At 42.3% G+C, this 17,782-nt stretch overlaps 2 protein-coding genes across 8 annotated transcripts in view; one reads left to right on the top strand and one right to left on the bottom strand.

Annotated features, from left to right (window-relative positions):
- The window catches only part of MST1 (macrophage stimulating 1), a 193,495-nt gene extending 185,252 nt beyond the window's left edge, over positions 1 to 8,243 (top strand). For all 5 annotated transcript variants that reach the window (XM_053721135.1, XM_053721132.1, XM_053721130.1 and 2 more), the window contains exon 19: positions 7,240 to 8,243. In XM_053721135.1, coding sequence (XP_053577110.1) covers positions 7,240 to 7,401 — 162 coding nt within the window. In that variant the 3' untranslated portion in view covers positions 7,402 to 8,243. The remainder of the gene's footprint in view (positions 1 to 7,239) is intronic.
- A 2,503-nt stretch (positions 8,244 to 10,746) lies between these two features.
- Positions 10,747 to 17,782, bottom strand: part of APEH (acylaminoacyl-peptide hydrolase) — a 62,370-nt gene continuing 55,334 nt past the window's right edge. For all 3 annotated transcript variants that reach the window (XM_053721129.1, XM_053721127.1, XM_053721128.1), the window contains exon 22: positions 10,747 to 11,171. In XM_053721129.1, the coding sequence (XP_053577104.1) occupies positions 11,066 to 11,171 (106 nt within the window). In that variant the 3' untranslated portion in view covers positions 10,747 to 11,065. The remainder of the gene's footprint in view (positions 11,172 to 17,782) is intronic.

Raw genomic sequence — 17,782 nt, 5'->3', positions numbered from 1 at the left:
CACAGCAAAGCTGCTATATAGCTCCTCCCCTAACTGCCATATTCAGTCATTCGACCGAAAACATGCAGAGAAAGGAAAAACCATAGGGTGCAGTGGTGACTGTAGTTCAAATGAAAAAATTACCTGCCTTAAAGTGACAGGGCGGGCCGTGGACTGGATACACTACAAGAGAAATAAATTTATTAGGTAAGCATAAATTATGTTTTCTCTTGTTAAGTGTATCCAGTCCACGGATCATCCATTACTTATGGAATACCAATACCAAAGCTAAAGTACACGGATGATGGGAGGGACAAGGCAGGTACTTAAACGGAAGTTACCACTGCCTGTAAAAAAAACCCTTTCTCCCAAAAATAGCCTCCGAAGAAGCAAGGTATCAAATTTGTTAAATTTGAAAAAGTATGAAGCGCAGACCAAGACTCCGTCTTGTAAATCTGTTCAACAGAAGCCACATTTAAAAAAGGCCCAAGTGAAAACCACAGCTCTAGTAGAATGAGCTGCAATCCCTTCAGGAGGCTGCTGTCCTGCAGTCTCATAAGCTAAATGAATTGTGCTTTTTAACCAAAAGACAGAGAGGCTGCTGAAGTCTTTTGACCTCTCCTCTGTCCAGAATAGACAACAAACAAGGTGAACGTTTGATGAAAACTGTAGTAGCTTGTAAGTAAAACTTTAAAACACAAACCACGTCCAATATTGTGTAATAGACGTTCCTTCTTTGAGGAAGGATTAGGATACAAGCATGGAACAACTATCTCTTGAGTGATGTTCTTGTTAGATACCACCTTAGGAAAAAACCCAGGTTGGTACGCAGGACTACCTTATCCGTACGAAGGACCAGATAAGGAGAATCACATTGTAACACAGATAACTTGGAGACTCTACGAGTCGAGGAAATAGCTACCCAAAAGGAACTTTCCAAGATAAAGATTGATATCTATGGAACAAAAAAGGTTCAAACGGAACTTCTTGAAGAGCCTTAAGAACCAGTTTTAAGCTCCATGGTGGAGCAACAGTTTTAAACACAGGCTTGGATCTAACCAAAGCCTGACCAAATGCCTGAACGTCTAGAATACCTGCCAGATGCTGGTGCAAAAAAATAGACAGAGTAAAGAGTAAAAATCTGTCCCTTTTAAGGAATTAGCTGACAACCCTTTTCTCAAAAACATCTTGGAGAAAAGATAATATCCTGGGAATCTAGGCTTTACTCCATGAGTAACCCTTGGATTCATAACAATCAGATATTTACACCATATCTATGTTCAATTTTCCTAGAGACAGGCTTTCATGTCTGTATTAAGGTATCAATGACTGACTCGGAGAAGCCATGCTTTGATAACATCAAGCGTTCAGTCTCCAGGCAGTCCATCTCAGATTGATTCTATTTAGATGGTTGAAAGGACCCTGAGGTAGAGGGACCTGTCTCAGAAGCAGAGACCGTGATGGAAAGGATGACATGTCCACCAGATCTGCATACCAGGTCCTGCGTGGCTACGCAGGCGCTGTCAAAAACACCAAAGCCCTCTCCTACTTGGTCTTGACCTCCGAAGGAAATCCCACTCCCCCGGAAGAAAAGTCTGACGACTTAGAAAATACACCTCCCAGTTCTCAACACCTGGGATATGGATAGCTGATAGACAAGAGTGAGTCTCTGTCCAGTCAATTATTGTAAGACTTCTAACATCACTAGGGAACTTCTGTTCCCCCTTGATGGCTGATGTAAGCCACAGTCGTGTATATTGTCCGACTGAGTATGATGTACCTCAGAGTTGCTAACTGAGGCCAAGTCTGAAGAGCATGGAATATCACTCCCAGAATATTTATTAGAAGGAGGGTCTCCTCCTAAGTCCACTATCCCTGAGCCTTCAGGGAGTTCCAGACTGCATCCCAACCTAAAAGGCTGGCATCCATTGTAACAGTTGTCCCATCTGACCTGCGGAAGGTCATACCCTTGGACAGATGGACCTGACATAGTCACCAGAGAAGAGAATCTCTGGTCTCTTGGTCCAGGTTCAACAGGGGGACAAATCTGTGTAATCCCCGTTCCTCTGACTGAGCATGCATAGTTGCAGCGGTCTGAAATGTAGACGTGCAAACGGTACTATGTCCCTTGCCGCTACCTATTAAGCCGATTTTCATTCATGTACTGAGCCACCGAAGGGCGCGGATGGGATGAAAAACACGGCAGAAATTTAGAAACTTTGACAACCTGGACTCCGTCAGGTATTTGGATGTTTGACGCCTGTATCAGGATGTCGTCTAACTAAGGGGCCACTTCTATGCCCCGTGGCCTAAGGACCGCCAAAGCGACCCCAGAACCTCCATAAAGATTCTTGGGGCTGTATATATCCCAAAGGAAAGAGCTATAAACTGGTAATGCCTGTCTAGAAAGGCAAACCTGAAAAACGAAGGTGATCTTTATGCATCACAATATGAGGATAAGCATCCTTCAAATCCATTGTAGTCCTCTATTGACTCTCCTGGATCATAGTTAAGATGGTACGAATAGTTTCCATCTTAAATGACGGAATTCTGAGGAATTTGTTTAAGATCTTTAGATCCAAAATAGGTCTGAAGGTTCCCTCACCTTGGGAACCACAAACAGATTTGAGTAAAAACTCTGTCCCTGTTCCTCTCTTGGAACTGGATGGATCTCGTACACAATGTAAGAATGCCTCCTTCTTTATCTGGTTTGCAGATAATTGTGAAAGGCGAAATCTCCCCTTTTTTTGGGGGGGGGGGGATCTTTGAAATCCAGAAGATATCTCTGGGATATAAATTCCAATGCCTAGGGATCCTGGGCATCTCTTGCCCACGCCCGGGCGAAGAATGAAAGTCTGCCCCCTATAGGATCCGTTACCGGATAGGGGTCCATTCCTTCATGCTGCCTTAGAGGCAGCAGCAGGCTCCTTGGCCTGCTTATCTTTGTTCCAGGTCCAATTGTCTCCAGACCGCCTTGGACTGAGCAAAAATTCCCTCTTGTTTTGCCTTAGAGGAAGTGGATGCCACACCTGCCCTGAAGTTTTAAAAGGCACGAAAATTAGACCTTTTTTGGCCCTTGATTCCTATCCTGAGGAAGGGCATGACCTTTTCCTCCAGTGATATAAGCAATAATCTCCTTCAAACCAGGCCCGAATAGGGTCTGCCCCTTATAGGGAAGTTAAGTAGCTTATTTATTAAAGTCACGACAGCTGACCATGATATAAGCCATAGCGCTCTGCGTGCCAGTATAGTAAAAAACAGAATTCTTAGCCGTTAGTCTAGTCAAATGAACAAAGGCATCAGAAAACAAAGGAATTGGCTAGCATAAGCTTGTCAAATATATTCATCCAATGGAGTCGCTAACTGTAAAGCCTCATCAAGAGACTCAACCCAGAACGCCGCAGCAGCAGTGACAGAAGCAATGTATGCAAGGGGCTGCAGGATAAAACCCTGTTGAATAAACATTTTTTATCCATTGGATCTAAAAAGCACAACTGTCCTCGCCAGAGGTAGTGGTACGCTTAGCTAGAGTAGAAACTCTTCTCTCCACCTTAGGAACTGTCTGCCAGAAGTCCCGTGTGGTGGTAACTATTAGAAAACATTCTTCTAAAAAATAGGAGGGGAAGAGAACGGCACACCTGGTCTATCCCATTCCTTATTAAAAAAAATTTTTTTTTTAGTAAACCTCTTTAGGTATTGAAAAAACATCAGTACACACCGGCACTGCATATTATTTTTCCAGTCTACACAATTTCTCTGGCCCTGCGATTGTACACATTCATTCAGAGCAGCCAAAGCCTCCCTGAGCAACAAGTGGAGGTTCTCAAGCATAAATTTTAAATGTAGAAATATCAGAATCAGGTTAAATCATCTTCCCTGAGTCAAAAAAATCACCCACAGACTAAGCATATTGTGAGGTAGTATCATACATGGTTCTTAAAGCGTCTGTATGCTCTGTATCTACCCCCAGAGCTATCTGCTTTCCTTTAATTTCAGGTAGTCTGACTAATACTGCTGCCAGAGTATTATTCACCACCTTTGCCATGTCTTGTAAAATAAACGCTATGGACGCCCTTGATGTACTTGGCGCCATTTGAGCGTGAGTCCCTGAAGCGGGAGTCGAAGGGTCTGACACGTGGGGAGAGTTAGTCGGCATAACTTTCCCCTCGACAGAATCCCCTGGTAAAATAAACGCTATGGGTGCCCTTGATGTACTTGGCGCCATTTGAGCGTGAGTCCCTAAAGCGGGAGTCAAAAGGTCTGACACGTGGGGAGAGTTAGTCGGCATAACTACCCCCACGACAGAATCCTCTGGTGATAATGTTTTTAAAGACAAAAAATGATCTTTATTGTTTAACATGAAATCAGTACATCTGGTACACATTCTAAGATAGGGTTCCACTATGGCTTTAAAACATAATGAACACAGAGCTTCCTCTATGTCAGACATGTTAGAACAGACTAATAATGAGACTAATAAGCTTGGAAAACACTTTAAATCAAGTTAACAAGCAAATATATAAAACGTTACTGTGCCTTTAAGAGAAACAAATTTTGTCAAAATTTGAAAAACAGTGAAAAAAGGCAGTAAAACAAACAAAATTTTTACAGTACATGTAATAAGGAAACAGAGCATTGCACCCACTTGCAAATGGATGATTAACCCCTTAATGCAAAAAACAGATTAAAAAAAATGACATAGACGTTTTTAAAAACAGACACAACAAAACTGCCACAGCAGAGCTGTGGATTACCTTCCCTATAAACGATTTTGGAAGTCTTTTTAGCCCTTTAGAAATGTCCTGTAGTATTCATGGGACTGCTGAGGGAATCTGGATAATTCATTTTGTAATTTTAACTGCGCAAAAAAGCGCTAAATTAGACCCCTCCCACTCATATTACAACAGTGGGAAGCTTCAGTTAACTGTTTCTATGCAAAATTTAAGCCAGCCATGTGGAAAAAACTTAGGCCCCAATAAGTTTTATCACCAAACATATGTTAAAAAACGATTAAACATGCCAGCAAACGTTTTAAAACACATTTTTACAAGAGTATGTATCTCTATTAATAAGCCTGATACCAGTCGCTTTTACTGCATTTAAGGCTATACCAACATTACAGTGGTATCACCAATGTACGTTAAAAAACGATTAAACATGCCAGCAAACGTTTTAAAACACATTTTTATAAGAGTATGTATCTCTATTAATAAGCCTGATACCAGTCGCTATCGCTGCATTTAAGGCTTTACTTACATTACTTCGGTATCAGCAGTATTTTCTTAGTCAATTCCATTCCTAGAAAAATATTTTACTGCACATACCTTATCTGCAGGAAAACCTGCACGCCATTCCCCCTCTGAAGTACCTCACTCCTCAGAATGTGTGAGAACAGCAAATGGATCTCAGTTACGTCTGCTAAGATCATAGAAAAACGCAGGCAGATTCTTCTTCCAAATACTGCCTGAGAAAAACAGCACACTCCGGTGCCATTTAAAAATAACAAACTTTTGATTGAAGAATAAACTAAGTATAAATCACCACAGACTCTCACGACCTCCTATCTATGTTGAGGCTTGCAAGAGAATGACTGAATATGGCAGTTAGGGGAGGAGCTATATAGCAGCTTTGCTGTGGGTGGACTCTTGCAACTTCCTGTTGGGAAGGAGAATATATTCCATAAGTAATGGATGATCCGTGGACTGGATACACTTAACAAGAGAAATAATCATTTAAAACTGCATCATAATTGAAAATACATTAAAGGGACAGGCAATCTCAAAATTGATATTGTTTAAAAAGATAGATAACGCCTTCCCATTCCCCAGCTTTGCACAACCAACATTGTTATATTAATACACTTTATAACATTTAAACCTCTACGTTTCTGCCTGTTTCTAAAGCCACTACAGACAGCCTCTTATCACATGTTTTTTTTATTAGCTTTTCACAACAGTAGACTGCTAGTTCATGTGGGCGATATAGATAATATTGTGCTCTCTCCCGTGGAGTTGTGCAGGACACAGCACTAATTGGCTAAAATGCAAGTGAATAGACAAGTTATATGATCAGGGGGCTGTCAGAAGAATCTTAGATACAAGGTAATCGCAGAGGTTAAAAGTATATTAATATAACCATGTTGACTGTGCAAAAATAAATTGTGAATGGGTAATAAAGGGATTATCAATCTTTTTAAACAATAACATTTTTAGAGTTGACAGTCCCTTTAAGGGAAAAACTATTTTACAGTGTACTGTCCGTTTTAAGGGCACGCAATAGGAGAGTGATTCCTTTATATTTTTCTACTGCCCATGTGTGAACAACAATTCATTCATTCACCATATACAGGATTTGAATTGGTTAGTAAGACCCCTTGTGTTCTGTGAGACAAGGAAATCAACAAAAAGAAAAGCAAAATAAACCTGCATTATTAATTTTACAAATACTTCTCAGTCGCATGCAGCTTCCATTTTGTATTTACTATCCCTTTTAACAAATTATTTTTACAATTTTATCGATCCAATTAAGAAGCAGAAAAGTGCAAACCTTCACCAATGTTCTGGCTGTAATCTGTCTGAATTCATTTATGTTGATCGATTTATTTATTTTTAACATTTCAAAGATTTACCCAATTATATGTATGATGTAGAATTTAGCATTTATGACCCTAATATTGTTTAAATGGATCCAAATTGTGATGTCTTGCTGAATTCAGTTGCTGTTCTGTATTTGGTGTGGGTTTGAATAGGATTCTAAAAATTCACTTTAGTTGCCAGAAACAGTATCACATTGTTAGATCCTGAAATTAAAGGTACACTCAAGTCAAAATTAAACTTTCATAATTCAGATCGAGCAGCAATTTTAAGCAACTTTCCCATTTTCTTACATTAACAAAATGTGCACAGTCTTTTTATATTTACACTTTTTACATCATCAGCTCCTACTGAGCATGTGCACGAATTCACAGAATTATACATATATGCATTTGTGATTGGCTGATGGCTGTCGCATGATACAGGGGGAGTGTAAATAGACATAACTTTGAAATTTGTCCGAAAAAAAAAATCTACTACTCATTTGAAGTTCAGACTAAATGCTATTGTATTCTCTATTTATCAAGCATTTGTTTATTATGCAAATATACTGTATTTACGGGTCCTTTAAATTAAACTTGTTTATGTCTATTTCCTTGAGAAATGGTCAGGAATAGGCAATGCTAGTCTATTGTTTCCCACTCTTGATTTTCCCACTTTTTCTTAGGGGGATTACGGAGGCCCACTTTCCTGTCTGACTCTAGATTGCTGGGTGCTGGAGGGAGTTATTATACCTGCAAGAGGGTGCGGAAAGAGGAATCAGCCAGCCATATTCACACGAGTCTCTGTCTATGTGGACTGGATTAACAAGGTCATGAAAATGAACTGAACAAAGAATGAGTCTCTTATCAGCTGTGCTTATTCATTGAATAACTGGACTCTGCACTTACATTTGTAGATGGGGTAAATTGTGAGAGCATGGCAAATAGGGATACAGATTGATACAATGAGGGGAATGGTGAGAATAGGACATCTTTTTTAATGATTGAATGTATGGAGAAGGAGATGAGAGACATTAATGATGCAGTTTTTTAAGAATAAGTTTATGTATTTTTAATGGACATTGGTCAAGAAATGGGAACAAGTACTGAGAAAAGTTTGAAACATAAATCACTAATAACAATAGAGACAGGGGTTTGAAAACGGGTGAAAATAAGAGAGAGTTGTGAAATATACATTGTTGTTGGGATGTTTTTACTAAAATAATCCTGGATTATTGCACATTTCAGTGTAGTTCTTCTGTACATAATGCATCTTTACACATTTCATTTAATTGCATACATTTTTTTGAGTTAAGGTGAAAATTTGTGTAACATGGTTGTCATAATGCAAAATATTTTAAATTGTTGTATTGTAATGCCAACATATTTGTATATGCAAATACCTTTTTTTTAAATTATATATATCTGTTTGTAGTGAATGGGTCAACTAGATAACTTCCTGTTACTAAAGTAGAAAGAAAATGCCATGAACAAATATATACGGTAGAAGTTGCTTCTCAGTCTGTAAAAAACAATGTATCCTGTTTCACAAGCATACAGGGCTCAGCATGCACATATTGTTCTGCACTTAGTGCATACAAAGTATAAGCTGTGATTTTTTCTTTGTTTTTTTATAAAATGCTGTAAAATAGAAATCTTGTTTTTAAATAAAATATACACAAATGTCCAATTTTGTTGTCTTTGTTTTAGGTAAAAATAATAAATAAACCTGATATGTCTAAAGAAGCACAAAAATTCACAATGTGGAAATTAGTCCGGCTGTAATTTTCAAAGTTGATTTGTGAGATGTTGTCCCTTAAAAAGGGACATGAAACACTTTGAGACTGTGTTATAAAATGTTTATAATATTTGCAGTAAAGAAAACAACTTTGCAATATAAAGGTTAATTGAACTCTGCAGATGTTTTGCAGTCACATGCAAAGGGCTCAGTTTATCAAGCCCTTCTCTCCCCTTTGACTGCTGGTTTGCACAAGAGAACCTGCAGTCAGGATTTATCAAGCAGTGGTCTTCCGGTGGAGAATTTCAATCTCCTGGTCTCTTCCAATCGGGGAGATTTACAGCTCCTGCCCATGCGTGATTGGCTGTGCGTGGGCAGGGGGGCAAATTGCTGCCTGGCATAGGAGAAGCCAGATGGACAGGGACAAATATCGAGCCCAAAGTGTGCCAAGAAAATTACAGTAAGTAGTTATGTCTCATCTAGCAACAAGTTGAATTGGCTCCTCAATATAAAGTGGAGGGCATTGAAAAATAATTGCAGCAAACAACGTGCTAATGTATTTATAAAGTATTCATACTTGTTAGTATCTTAAAGGGACAGAAAAGTTAAAATAAAATTCAATGGATTGGCTAGGGAGCATGGAATTTTAAACAACTTTACAATTTTACTGTTATTAATTGTGCTTTGTTCTCTTGTTATCCTTTGTTAAAGAGTAATCCTAGGTAAGCACACTCCTAAACTCCTATAAGCCTATCTAGGTTTATTCTTTGTCAAAGGATGCCAAGAGAATAAAGCAAAATTTTACAATAGAAAAATACTGGAAAGTTGTTTAAAATTGTATGCAGTGAATCATGAACGTTTTACTTTTGAATTTTTATTTGAAAACCAGGAATGTAAAGCTTAGGAGTCAGCCCATTTTTTGTTGAGCACCTGGGTACTGCTTGCTTATTGGTGGCTAAATGTAGCCACCAATAAGCAAGTACTATACAGGGTACAGAACAGTCATGCCATGTTTAAACTTAAAGGGACATTGTACACTAGATTTTTCTTTGCATAAATGTTTTGTTGATGATCAATTTATAAAGCGCCTCTGTGAGTGTTTTTGTAACTATGTATAGTTTTGCTTATTTTTAAATAACATTGTGCTGATTTTTAGACTCCTAACCAAGCCCCAACATTTAGAGGTATACTGATGTCTACAGACACCTGGTTGTGTAATGTTTAATATGTAGGGGACGGTCTGCTCTTCTTCTTGCTTTCCAGCAAATTTCAGTGGTGTCCCAGCCTAACCTTTTCAAAACTGGTTAGGCTGAGAGCTTCTAAGCAAGTTTTATACTGGACTTTTATATCCGCATCTGCATATTATTCTTTATATTAGTGTCTATTACATGCAGTTGTTTGAAAATTCTTGTTTACTGTCCCTTTTAATCTGCCTCCTGCTGAGGACAATTAACGACAGAGATAAAACCGGCAATAAAAAACAAAACTGTAAAGACGACTGTGTTGAACATAAGACTGTTAAAGGGACATGCCAGCCAGAATTGGAATCCACATGGATGCATTTTAGTTTTGAATAGAATCATTTTTGTAAAATAAATGTAATAGCAAAAATGCTTTTAATAAAAGGTATAGCCATTTCAAATGTGTATTTAAGTATGCACCGTGCGCCAGCATTTTAATCACAGCACTTGCTCAGAGAGCATAAGGTGTTAGTACCATCTGGTAATGACAGATTATTAATTGCTGACATGATACAAGCCCCACTGGTGCTCTGAGCAGCTACAGTATATAAAATGCTGGTGCTCTGAGATTATCTAGCTATGCTTCACATGTAATAAGTTTTACTAGAAGCATTTTTGCTAATACGCTTATATTGCAAAAATGTTTCTATCCAAATATGTAATTCATCTATGTGCATTTCAATTTTCACCGGAATGTCCCTTTTAAAGTAATCTTAAAGGGATTCTACACAGCCTTGTTTGCACATCCCTTTTATTGCCTGTTTTTATATCTGTTCCTAATTGTCCTCAGCAGATATTTCAAATGCTGAAGTAAAAGTAAAAATTGCAAACAATTTATAGGACCAGTAAATACAGTAAATTTGCATAAACAACAAATGCATGATAATAAGAGAATGCAATAGCACTTAGTCTGAACTTCAAATGAATAGATATTTTTTTCTAACAAATTTATGAATTAACACTCCCCCTACATCAGGTGACAGCCATCAGCCAATCACAAATGCATATATTCTATGAATTCTTGCACATGCTCAGTAGGAGCTGGTGACTCAAAAAGTGTAAATATAAAAAGATTGTGCACATTTTGTTAGTGGAAGTAAATTGGAAAGGTGTTTAAAATCGCTGCTCTATCTGAATCATCTGAGTGTCCCTTTAATTACAATTCCAGCAGGTAAAATTGATCATTGTGAGCAAATTAAAGGGGAGAAAAAAAATAAAGTGGAAAACTGTCCCTTTAACTTTTATTTCAAATAAAAATAAACTTTTATAAAATGCTGCTTATTTTATTACAATATCCTTTTGATTAAATGTGTACATCCAAGTAGTGTGCAATCGTATGCTTTATAAAGCAGCATTTTCTTTTCAAACTGGGACATTGACCCTTTTCTTGCAGGATTTCTAACATTCAATGGATATCTAACCAACTGATAAGTCCAGACTATTAACCACATCCTACAAATATGTACAGGCCCAGAATACAAGTCCATTGGTCAGTGCGGGTTATGGAGACAGAATCCACAAGGGAGAAGTTCTTCAGTCATTCATATGCTTCAGGATCCACAAGGCGATATTCATGAAGCTGTCCGACTCTGCATCTACCTTAGACAGGGAATGGTTGTTTCCTGGATACCAAAGAACCCTAGGAATAGAAAAAATGTCAACTAAACTGTGCTACAGTGGAAATATAATTTATGCTTACCTGATAAATTAATTTCTCTCATGGTGGTCAGAGTTCATGAGCCATTACTCTTCGGAATTCCACTCCTGGCCACTAGGAGGAGGCAAAGATTCCCAAAACTCCAAGTACCCTTAAACCCTCCCACCTAACTGGCAAATCAGTCTGACGTATAGCTAAGCAAGGAAAAGAAGAAAGGTAGGAAAGGACAAGAGCAAGAAAAAAAAAGGAACGGGGGAAAATGATGCACAGATAGGGAGGTGTCCTGTGTTTTGTCTTGGGCAGAGATTAATCTCTGTTCAATCTATGCAGTTATTAATCCAGGGGTGAGTATTTGCGAAACCGACTTCCCAGTCGCTATCAGGGGGAAGTGGTCTCTTTACCTGGAAGTTTTCTATCAGACTGTGGATCGATGAGGTCTTCCATAATTAGATCTGATGGCTTCTCGGCTGAACAGCAAGCTCCCCAGATATTTTCAGAGGTTCAGGCGTCTTCAGACGGAGTTTGTGGTTGCTCTAGTAGCTCCCTGGCCCAGGAAGAAGAAACAGCCTTAGTTGAATGAGCTGAAATCCTCTCGAGGTTGTTGTCTAGCTGTCTCATAAGCCAAACGAATGACACTCCTCAACCAAAAGGAAAGAGTAGTTGACGTGGCCTTCTGGCCCTTACGTCTGCCAGCAAATACTACAAAAAGGGCAGAAGAAGATTGACGAAATTCCTTAGTAGCCTGGAGATAGACTTTTAGAGCACAAACCACATCCAGGTTGTGTAACAGATGTTCTTTCTGAGAAGAAATATTAGGACACAAAGAAGGAACAACAATTTCCTGGTTGATGTTGCGGTCCGAAACCACCTTAGGAAGAAATCCAAATTTGGTATGAAGGACCGCCTTATCCACATGAAAAACAAGATAAGAGGGATCACACTGTAGAGCCGAAAGTTCTGAAACTCTACGAGCAGAAGAAATAGCTAGTAAAAACAAAACCTTCCAAGACAACAATTTAATATCAACAGAATGCAAAGGCTCAAATGGAGCCTGCTGCAGAACCCGAAGAAAAAGGTTAAGGCTCCAAGGAGGAGCAACAAGTTTGAACACAGACCTGATTCCGACCAGGGCCTGAACAAAGGACTGAACATCTGGTAAGTTGCCAAACGTTTATGTAACAGAACAGAAAGGGAAGAAATTTGACTCTTCAGAGAACTGACTGACAAACCCTTTTCCAGACCCTCCTAGAGAAAAGACAATACGGGGTACTCTTACTTTAGACCAAGGAAAACCCTGAGATTCACACCAGTAAAGGTAAGTGCGCCAAAACTTATGCTAAATTTTGCGAGTAAGTGGCTTACGAGTCTGGATCAAAGTGTCAATCACCCTTCAGTAAAACCTCGTCTAGACAAGATTAGGCGTTCAATCTTCATGCAGTCAGCTTCAGAGAATATAGATTTGGATGTAGAAAAGGACCCTGAAGTAGAAGGTCCTTCCTCAGCGGTAATTTCCATGGGGGAGAGGACAATATCTTCACCAGACCTGCAAACCAAATTCTGTGAGGCCAAGCTGGAGCAATTAGAATCACTGAAGCCTGCTCCTGTTTGATACCTGCTATCACCCAAAGAAGGAGGGCAAATGGAGGAAAAAGGAAAATCAGACCAAAATCCCATGGAACCACTATAGCATCCACCAGAACTGCTTGTGGATCCCTTGATCTGGATCCGTATCTGGGAAGCTTGGAGTTTAGACAAGACACCATCAGGTCCAACTCTGGAACCCTCCACCTGAGGGTTATCATTGAGAATACCTCCGGATTATAAAGAGCCCACTCCCCTGGGTGAAACGTCTGCCTGCTCGGGTAATTTGCTTCCCAGTTGTCCACACCTGGGATATGAATGGCAGAAATGTGGCAGTTGTGAGACTTCGCCCACCGAAGGATGCGAGATACCTCCTGTCACGGATACCAGACTGCCAAGGTTAAACCTCCACCCCCTACTACCTAGCCCCTCACCTTTTCTCACCGGATTTGGACTTTGGAGAGCTTATGCGATTACCCAAACTCTTCCTATTACCTGTTCTGCGTTTGTACTTTGTCAGAAAAGAGCTGATCTCTGACCGGGAAAACCTCTCTCGGCTGGCCGGGCTCCTGGAACTTCTGGTTGGCCACATCACCCCAATACACCCTCCTAACCCCTCTCCGGCTGGCCGGGCTCCTGGTACTGCCAGTCGGCCGCATCACCCCGGACACCCACTAACCTTTACCCCAGGATGCTCCAGCGGCCCTTTTGGGGATTGTAGCCCCTAGGGAGGACCAGTGGTGGGGTGATTGCCGGAAGGGAGCTCCCTTGGGAAATGGGTTTTGGACACCCCCACCTCCATATCTTTACCAGGCCGTAACTCTGGGGGCTTTCCAATGACACCCGCTCCCCCGGGCTTACCCCGAAACCGTGACCTAAGTACTGTGGGGACGCTATGGGACTGTGGCTCCTATAGAGGCGCAGGACTGTCTGGAATGGCGGGAGATCTGGGAGTCAGATAAGACCCGTTGTGTGTATTTTAGCAGAGTGTGTTTTCTAATAAAGCAGTTCTTTTGGTTCATCTGAATTCTAGTCTGTCTAGTTATTTGGGTGGGCTCCGCTATAATGACTTTTCTCCGCTACATCGCGGCATGTTCCAGGTATAGGAAGGACCCTTTGGCGGAGCTACCCAGTCGGGGTAGCCAGTATCTGTAAAATTGGTTGGCAGCGGTGGGATGCTTCAGTCTACCTGGAACATCCAAACCACAAACTGAATCCCTCTTTGGATGGAGCAGCAGTACGCTGGACTCAAGAAGAGTACACTGAAACCCAGGGGAAAGTTGCCAGCAACATGTCCAAGGCGGCAATCATAGCCGAACTCATGAAAGGCAATCGGGCTAGTGAGGCCAGTAGCAGCCGGGATAGCAAACGGCCCAGCGAGGCATTAACCAGGGAGACCACAATGTCTCAACTCCAGAGAGAGATCCAGTGGTGGCTGGACCTCTATGGGACTGCCCCACCTGAGGAGGTTATCACTCGGATAATCGCAGATGCCACCCGGGTGCAGATGTAGGAGATCCAAAAGTCTATGGGGGGAGCCATACCAGACCCTCTGGATCTACCTCCCCAGCAGAAGAAGCTACCCCATGAGGCTTTTTGAGCCTTCAAAGACAATGAAGAGGAGTTTGACAGCTACCTCCAAGTGTTCGAGACCCAGTGCAAGTTGCAGGGTGTTGCCAATGCCGACCGGGTTAAGGAGCACATCCTTGACCGCTATGGTCTCACGTCGAAGGCTCACCAGCTGAAGTTCCGGGAACTAAAGAGGCAAGAGGGGCAGCCATTCACAGAGTGTACCCACCGGTTCACCCGGTCCCTGGACTCTTGGTTCACAGGCTGCCATGTAACTACCCTGGACAAATCTACCCAGTTCTTTTTGTTGGAGCACTTCTACAACCACTCCCCGGCAGAGGTATGGGACTGGGTTAAAGATAAGGGGCCCAAAACAGCTGACCAAGCAGCCGTCTTGGCTGATCGGTACTTGGATGCCCGGCATCAGACCATCCCTGAGCCCCGACCACTGACCCACTTCGCTCCAACCCCTGTCCACCCTCCGGTGCCTACCCAGTACCTCCAGACCAGACCGGCACCTATCTGCCCCTCTGGGCCCAGTTGACCCCAAGGGTTCTATGGGTGCGGACAGGCGGGCCACATCAGACGGGACTGTCCGGCCAGAAGCCACTAAGTCCCCCTCCGGCTCAGTGGACAAGGGCTCCTGCCGGAGGTTACAGAGCCACCACCCACTGTTTGGATGCAGAGGGCCCTGCAGTCTATGCCGGCTGGGCAGAAGAGGAGGTCAGGGTCCTACTTAAGGTGAACCCCGCAACCGGCGACAACCGCCTGCATCACTACTAGGTCACCTGGATCAATGGCCAGATGACCCAGGGATTACGAGACAGTGGAGCCACAGTCACCCTTGTCCAGCCACATCTGGTCCCCAACTCGGACCAAACCGGAAAATCTCTCACAGTTCGTGTGGCTGGGGGTACAGTACTTCTTATCCCTCCCTACTGCACGGGTGCACCTGGATTGGCGTGCCGGCTCCCGTGCTGTGGAAGTAGGGATCATGAGCCATCTGCCCACCGAGGTCTTGTTAGAAAATGACCTCGGCCACCTTGCTTCAGCCTTTGTGTGGGATAACCTAACGGATGCTTGCCCTGTCACCACCCGCCAGCAAGCCGGACGCCAGGCCACGGCACACAATCTGGGGACTCAGGTAAGCCAATCCACCCCGACTCCAGCCCTGCCCACCGACCAGATCTCCTGGGTGTCCCCAACTGACTTGGCCCAGGAGACATTGAGTGACCCGACCCTAGCTCCTTACCGTGACCGGGTAGGGACTGAACCCAAGGGCCCGGGGGGGCCGTTTTGAGTGGGAGAGAGGGCTCCTGTACAGGATTACCGAGAGAAAGAAAGGGCCATTGCCAAAGCGCCAGCTGGTGGTACCACAGAAGTATCGGTACGACCTGCTTTGTATAGGGCATGACTTTCCCCTAGCAGGGGTTACAGGGGATATTAGGCAGTATTGCAGGGCCTGTGAAGTGTGCCAGAGAGTAGGAAAGACAGGGGACCATTCCAAAGCCTCCTTACACCCCCTCCCCATCATTGACGAACCCTTCAGCAGGGTAGCTGTAGATATCACTGGTCCATTCTCCCGCCCCTCCGGGAAAAAGTATATACTGACAGTGGTAGATTATGCCACCTGGTACCCACCAGCTGGCAACCAGATAGGTTGTGTCAGGTTTGGAAGAAGAAGAGGATTTCTTGTCCCTTGACATTTCGAAAGGAACGAAAATTAGAAGTCTGGCGACCCTTTGGTCAAATCTTCTTATCCTGGGGCAGAAAGGCTCCCTTTCCACCTGTGACCTTGGAGATGATGTCAACCAGGCCAGGACTAAACAAGGTCTTCCCTTTAAAAGGAAGAGATAGAAGTCTAGACTTGGAAACCATGTCTGCCGACTAAGACTTAAGCCACAAGGCTCTGCGAGAAAGAATGGCAAGACTAGAAGTACTACCTGCATACTGGCATCACAAATGAAGGTATTAGCCAGTTTTAAAGCCTTGGTCCTGTCTTGGATCTCCTCCACAGTAGTCTCCTCCAGAATTAGTTCAGATAAAGAGTCGCACCAGTATGAGGCTGCACCCATGACTGCTGCCATACTAGCAACTTCCTGCCGTAGCAGCCCTTGCTGAAGATTTTTTTTTCTTTTTCTTAAGTACCCCTCCAGCTTCCTACCCATAGGGTCTTTGGAAGAGATACTATCCTCTAAAGGAATCATAGTTCTTTTAGCCAATGTGGATATAGCTCCACCCACCTTAGGAACAGTACGCCAAAGTTCCTGCACGGAATCTGCAACAGGAAACATTTTCTTAAAGATTGTTCTAGGCTTAACAAACTCTATTCAGTTTATTGACCTTAGGAGTCTCAGCGACTGTAGCTTCCGAATCCTCCAGAGTAGCCAAAACCTCCTTAAGTAGTAAGTGGAGGTACTCAAGCTTAAATCTAAAACTCATCTCCTCTGAATCCGCTGTATTAACTACAGCAGACTCAGAGATTTTGCCCTCTACTGGAGAATGGTCATCCTCAGATAATTGAGATAAACTGACCAGGGCAGCTTTGGCGTTTTCAGATATTCCTGATTTAGAGGAAATATTCTTAGATTTTCTTTTCCTCTTACCCAAAATAGGTAAGGCACTCAGTTGCAGACACCACTGAAGTAAGCTGTGCTGCAAAGTCACCTGGTAAAAATACTCCCCCAGGTGCAGACTAAGTAGGACTGCAGGGCACTGCTTGTGTGATTGCTAGGGACGGGGACTGAGGAGAAAGTTAAAGCATGTCAAGGGCAACATGTTCTGAGGGGTTAAATGTATTTGTGCAAACAGAATCTTTATTTTTAGACTGTAAGACTTTTGTTACCCCCTAAACAATTCTGCTCCACTTGTGTATCACTTGAGCCTCTAGACAAAATTAACATTTTTCAAAAGAAGCTAATCTATCCTTTCCCATTTCCATAGTGTAAAGTCCCCTGCTAATGGGTTAAGTCACAGATTAATCCCTCAAATTTAGAGAAATTTAAAAACTGAGCATGCACTGCCACTAGTTCACAGAGATGTACAACACTGCTGAAGACAAAAAAGAAAAGACCGGCACCTCTATACTCGCAGCCGTTGCTGGAGTAACTCACCACCTCCTTCAGCTGTTGACAGAGTAGAGAACTCGATAAAACACCAGGACCTCTGGAAATTACTCTGATAGACACAGAGAGCACCGCCGCTGAAGGCAGAAGAGGAAGACACGCTGTCGCCATGTGACCACATCAAAAGCAACTGCGACGCAGAAGAGAGCGCGAAAACTGCTGCGCTAAAATACAGTAAAACAATAAAATTATCTCACTTCCGTTAAGTCTCACACCAGCTGTAATGTCGCAACAATCTGATATTAAATGTATTTGTGCATACAACTCCATAAGATATACACGCCCTGACAGCCTCAGTCCCAAAAACGGATATCTTGA

This window comes from Bombina bombina, chromosome 7 (assembly GCF_027579735.1).
Source record: "Bombina bombina isolate aBomBom1 chromosome 7, aBomBom1.pri, whole genome shotgun sequence".
Classification (NCBI taxonomy): domain Eukaryota; kingdom Metazoa; phylum Chordata; class Amphibia; order Anura; family Bombinatoridae; genus Bombina; species Bombina bombina.
Note: the sequence above shows the minus strand (reverse complement) of the source record. Positions and strands in the feature narration are given on the sequence as shown.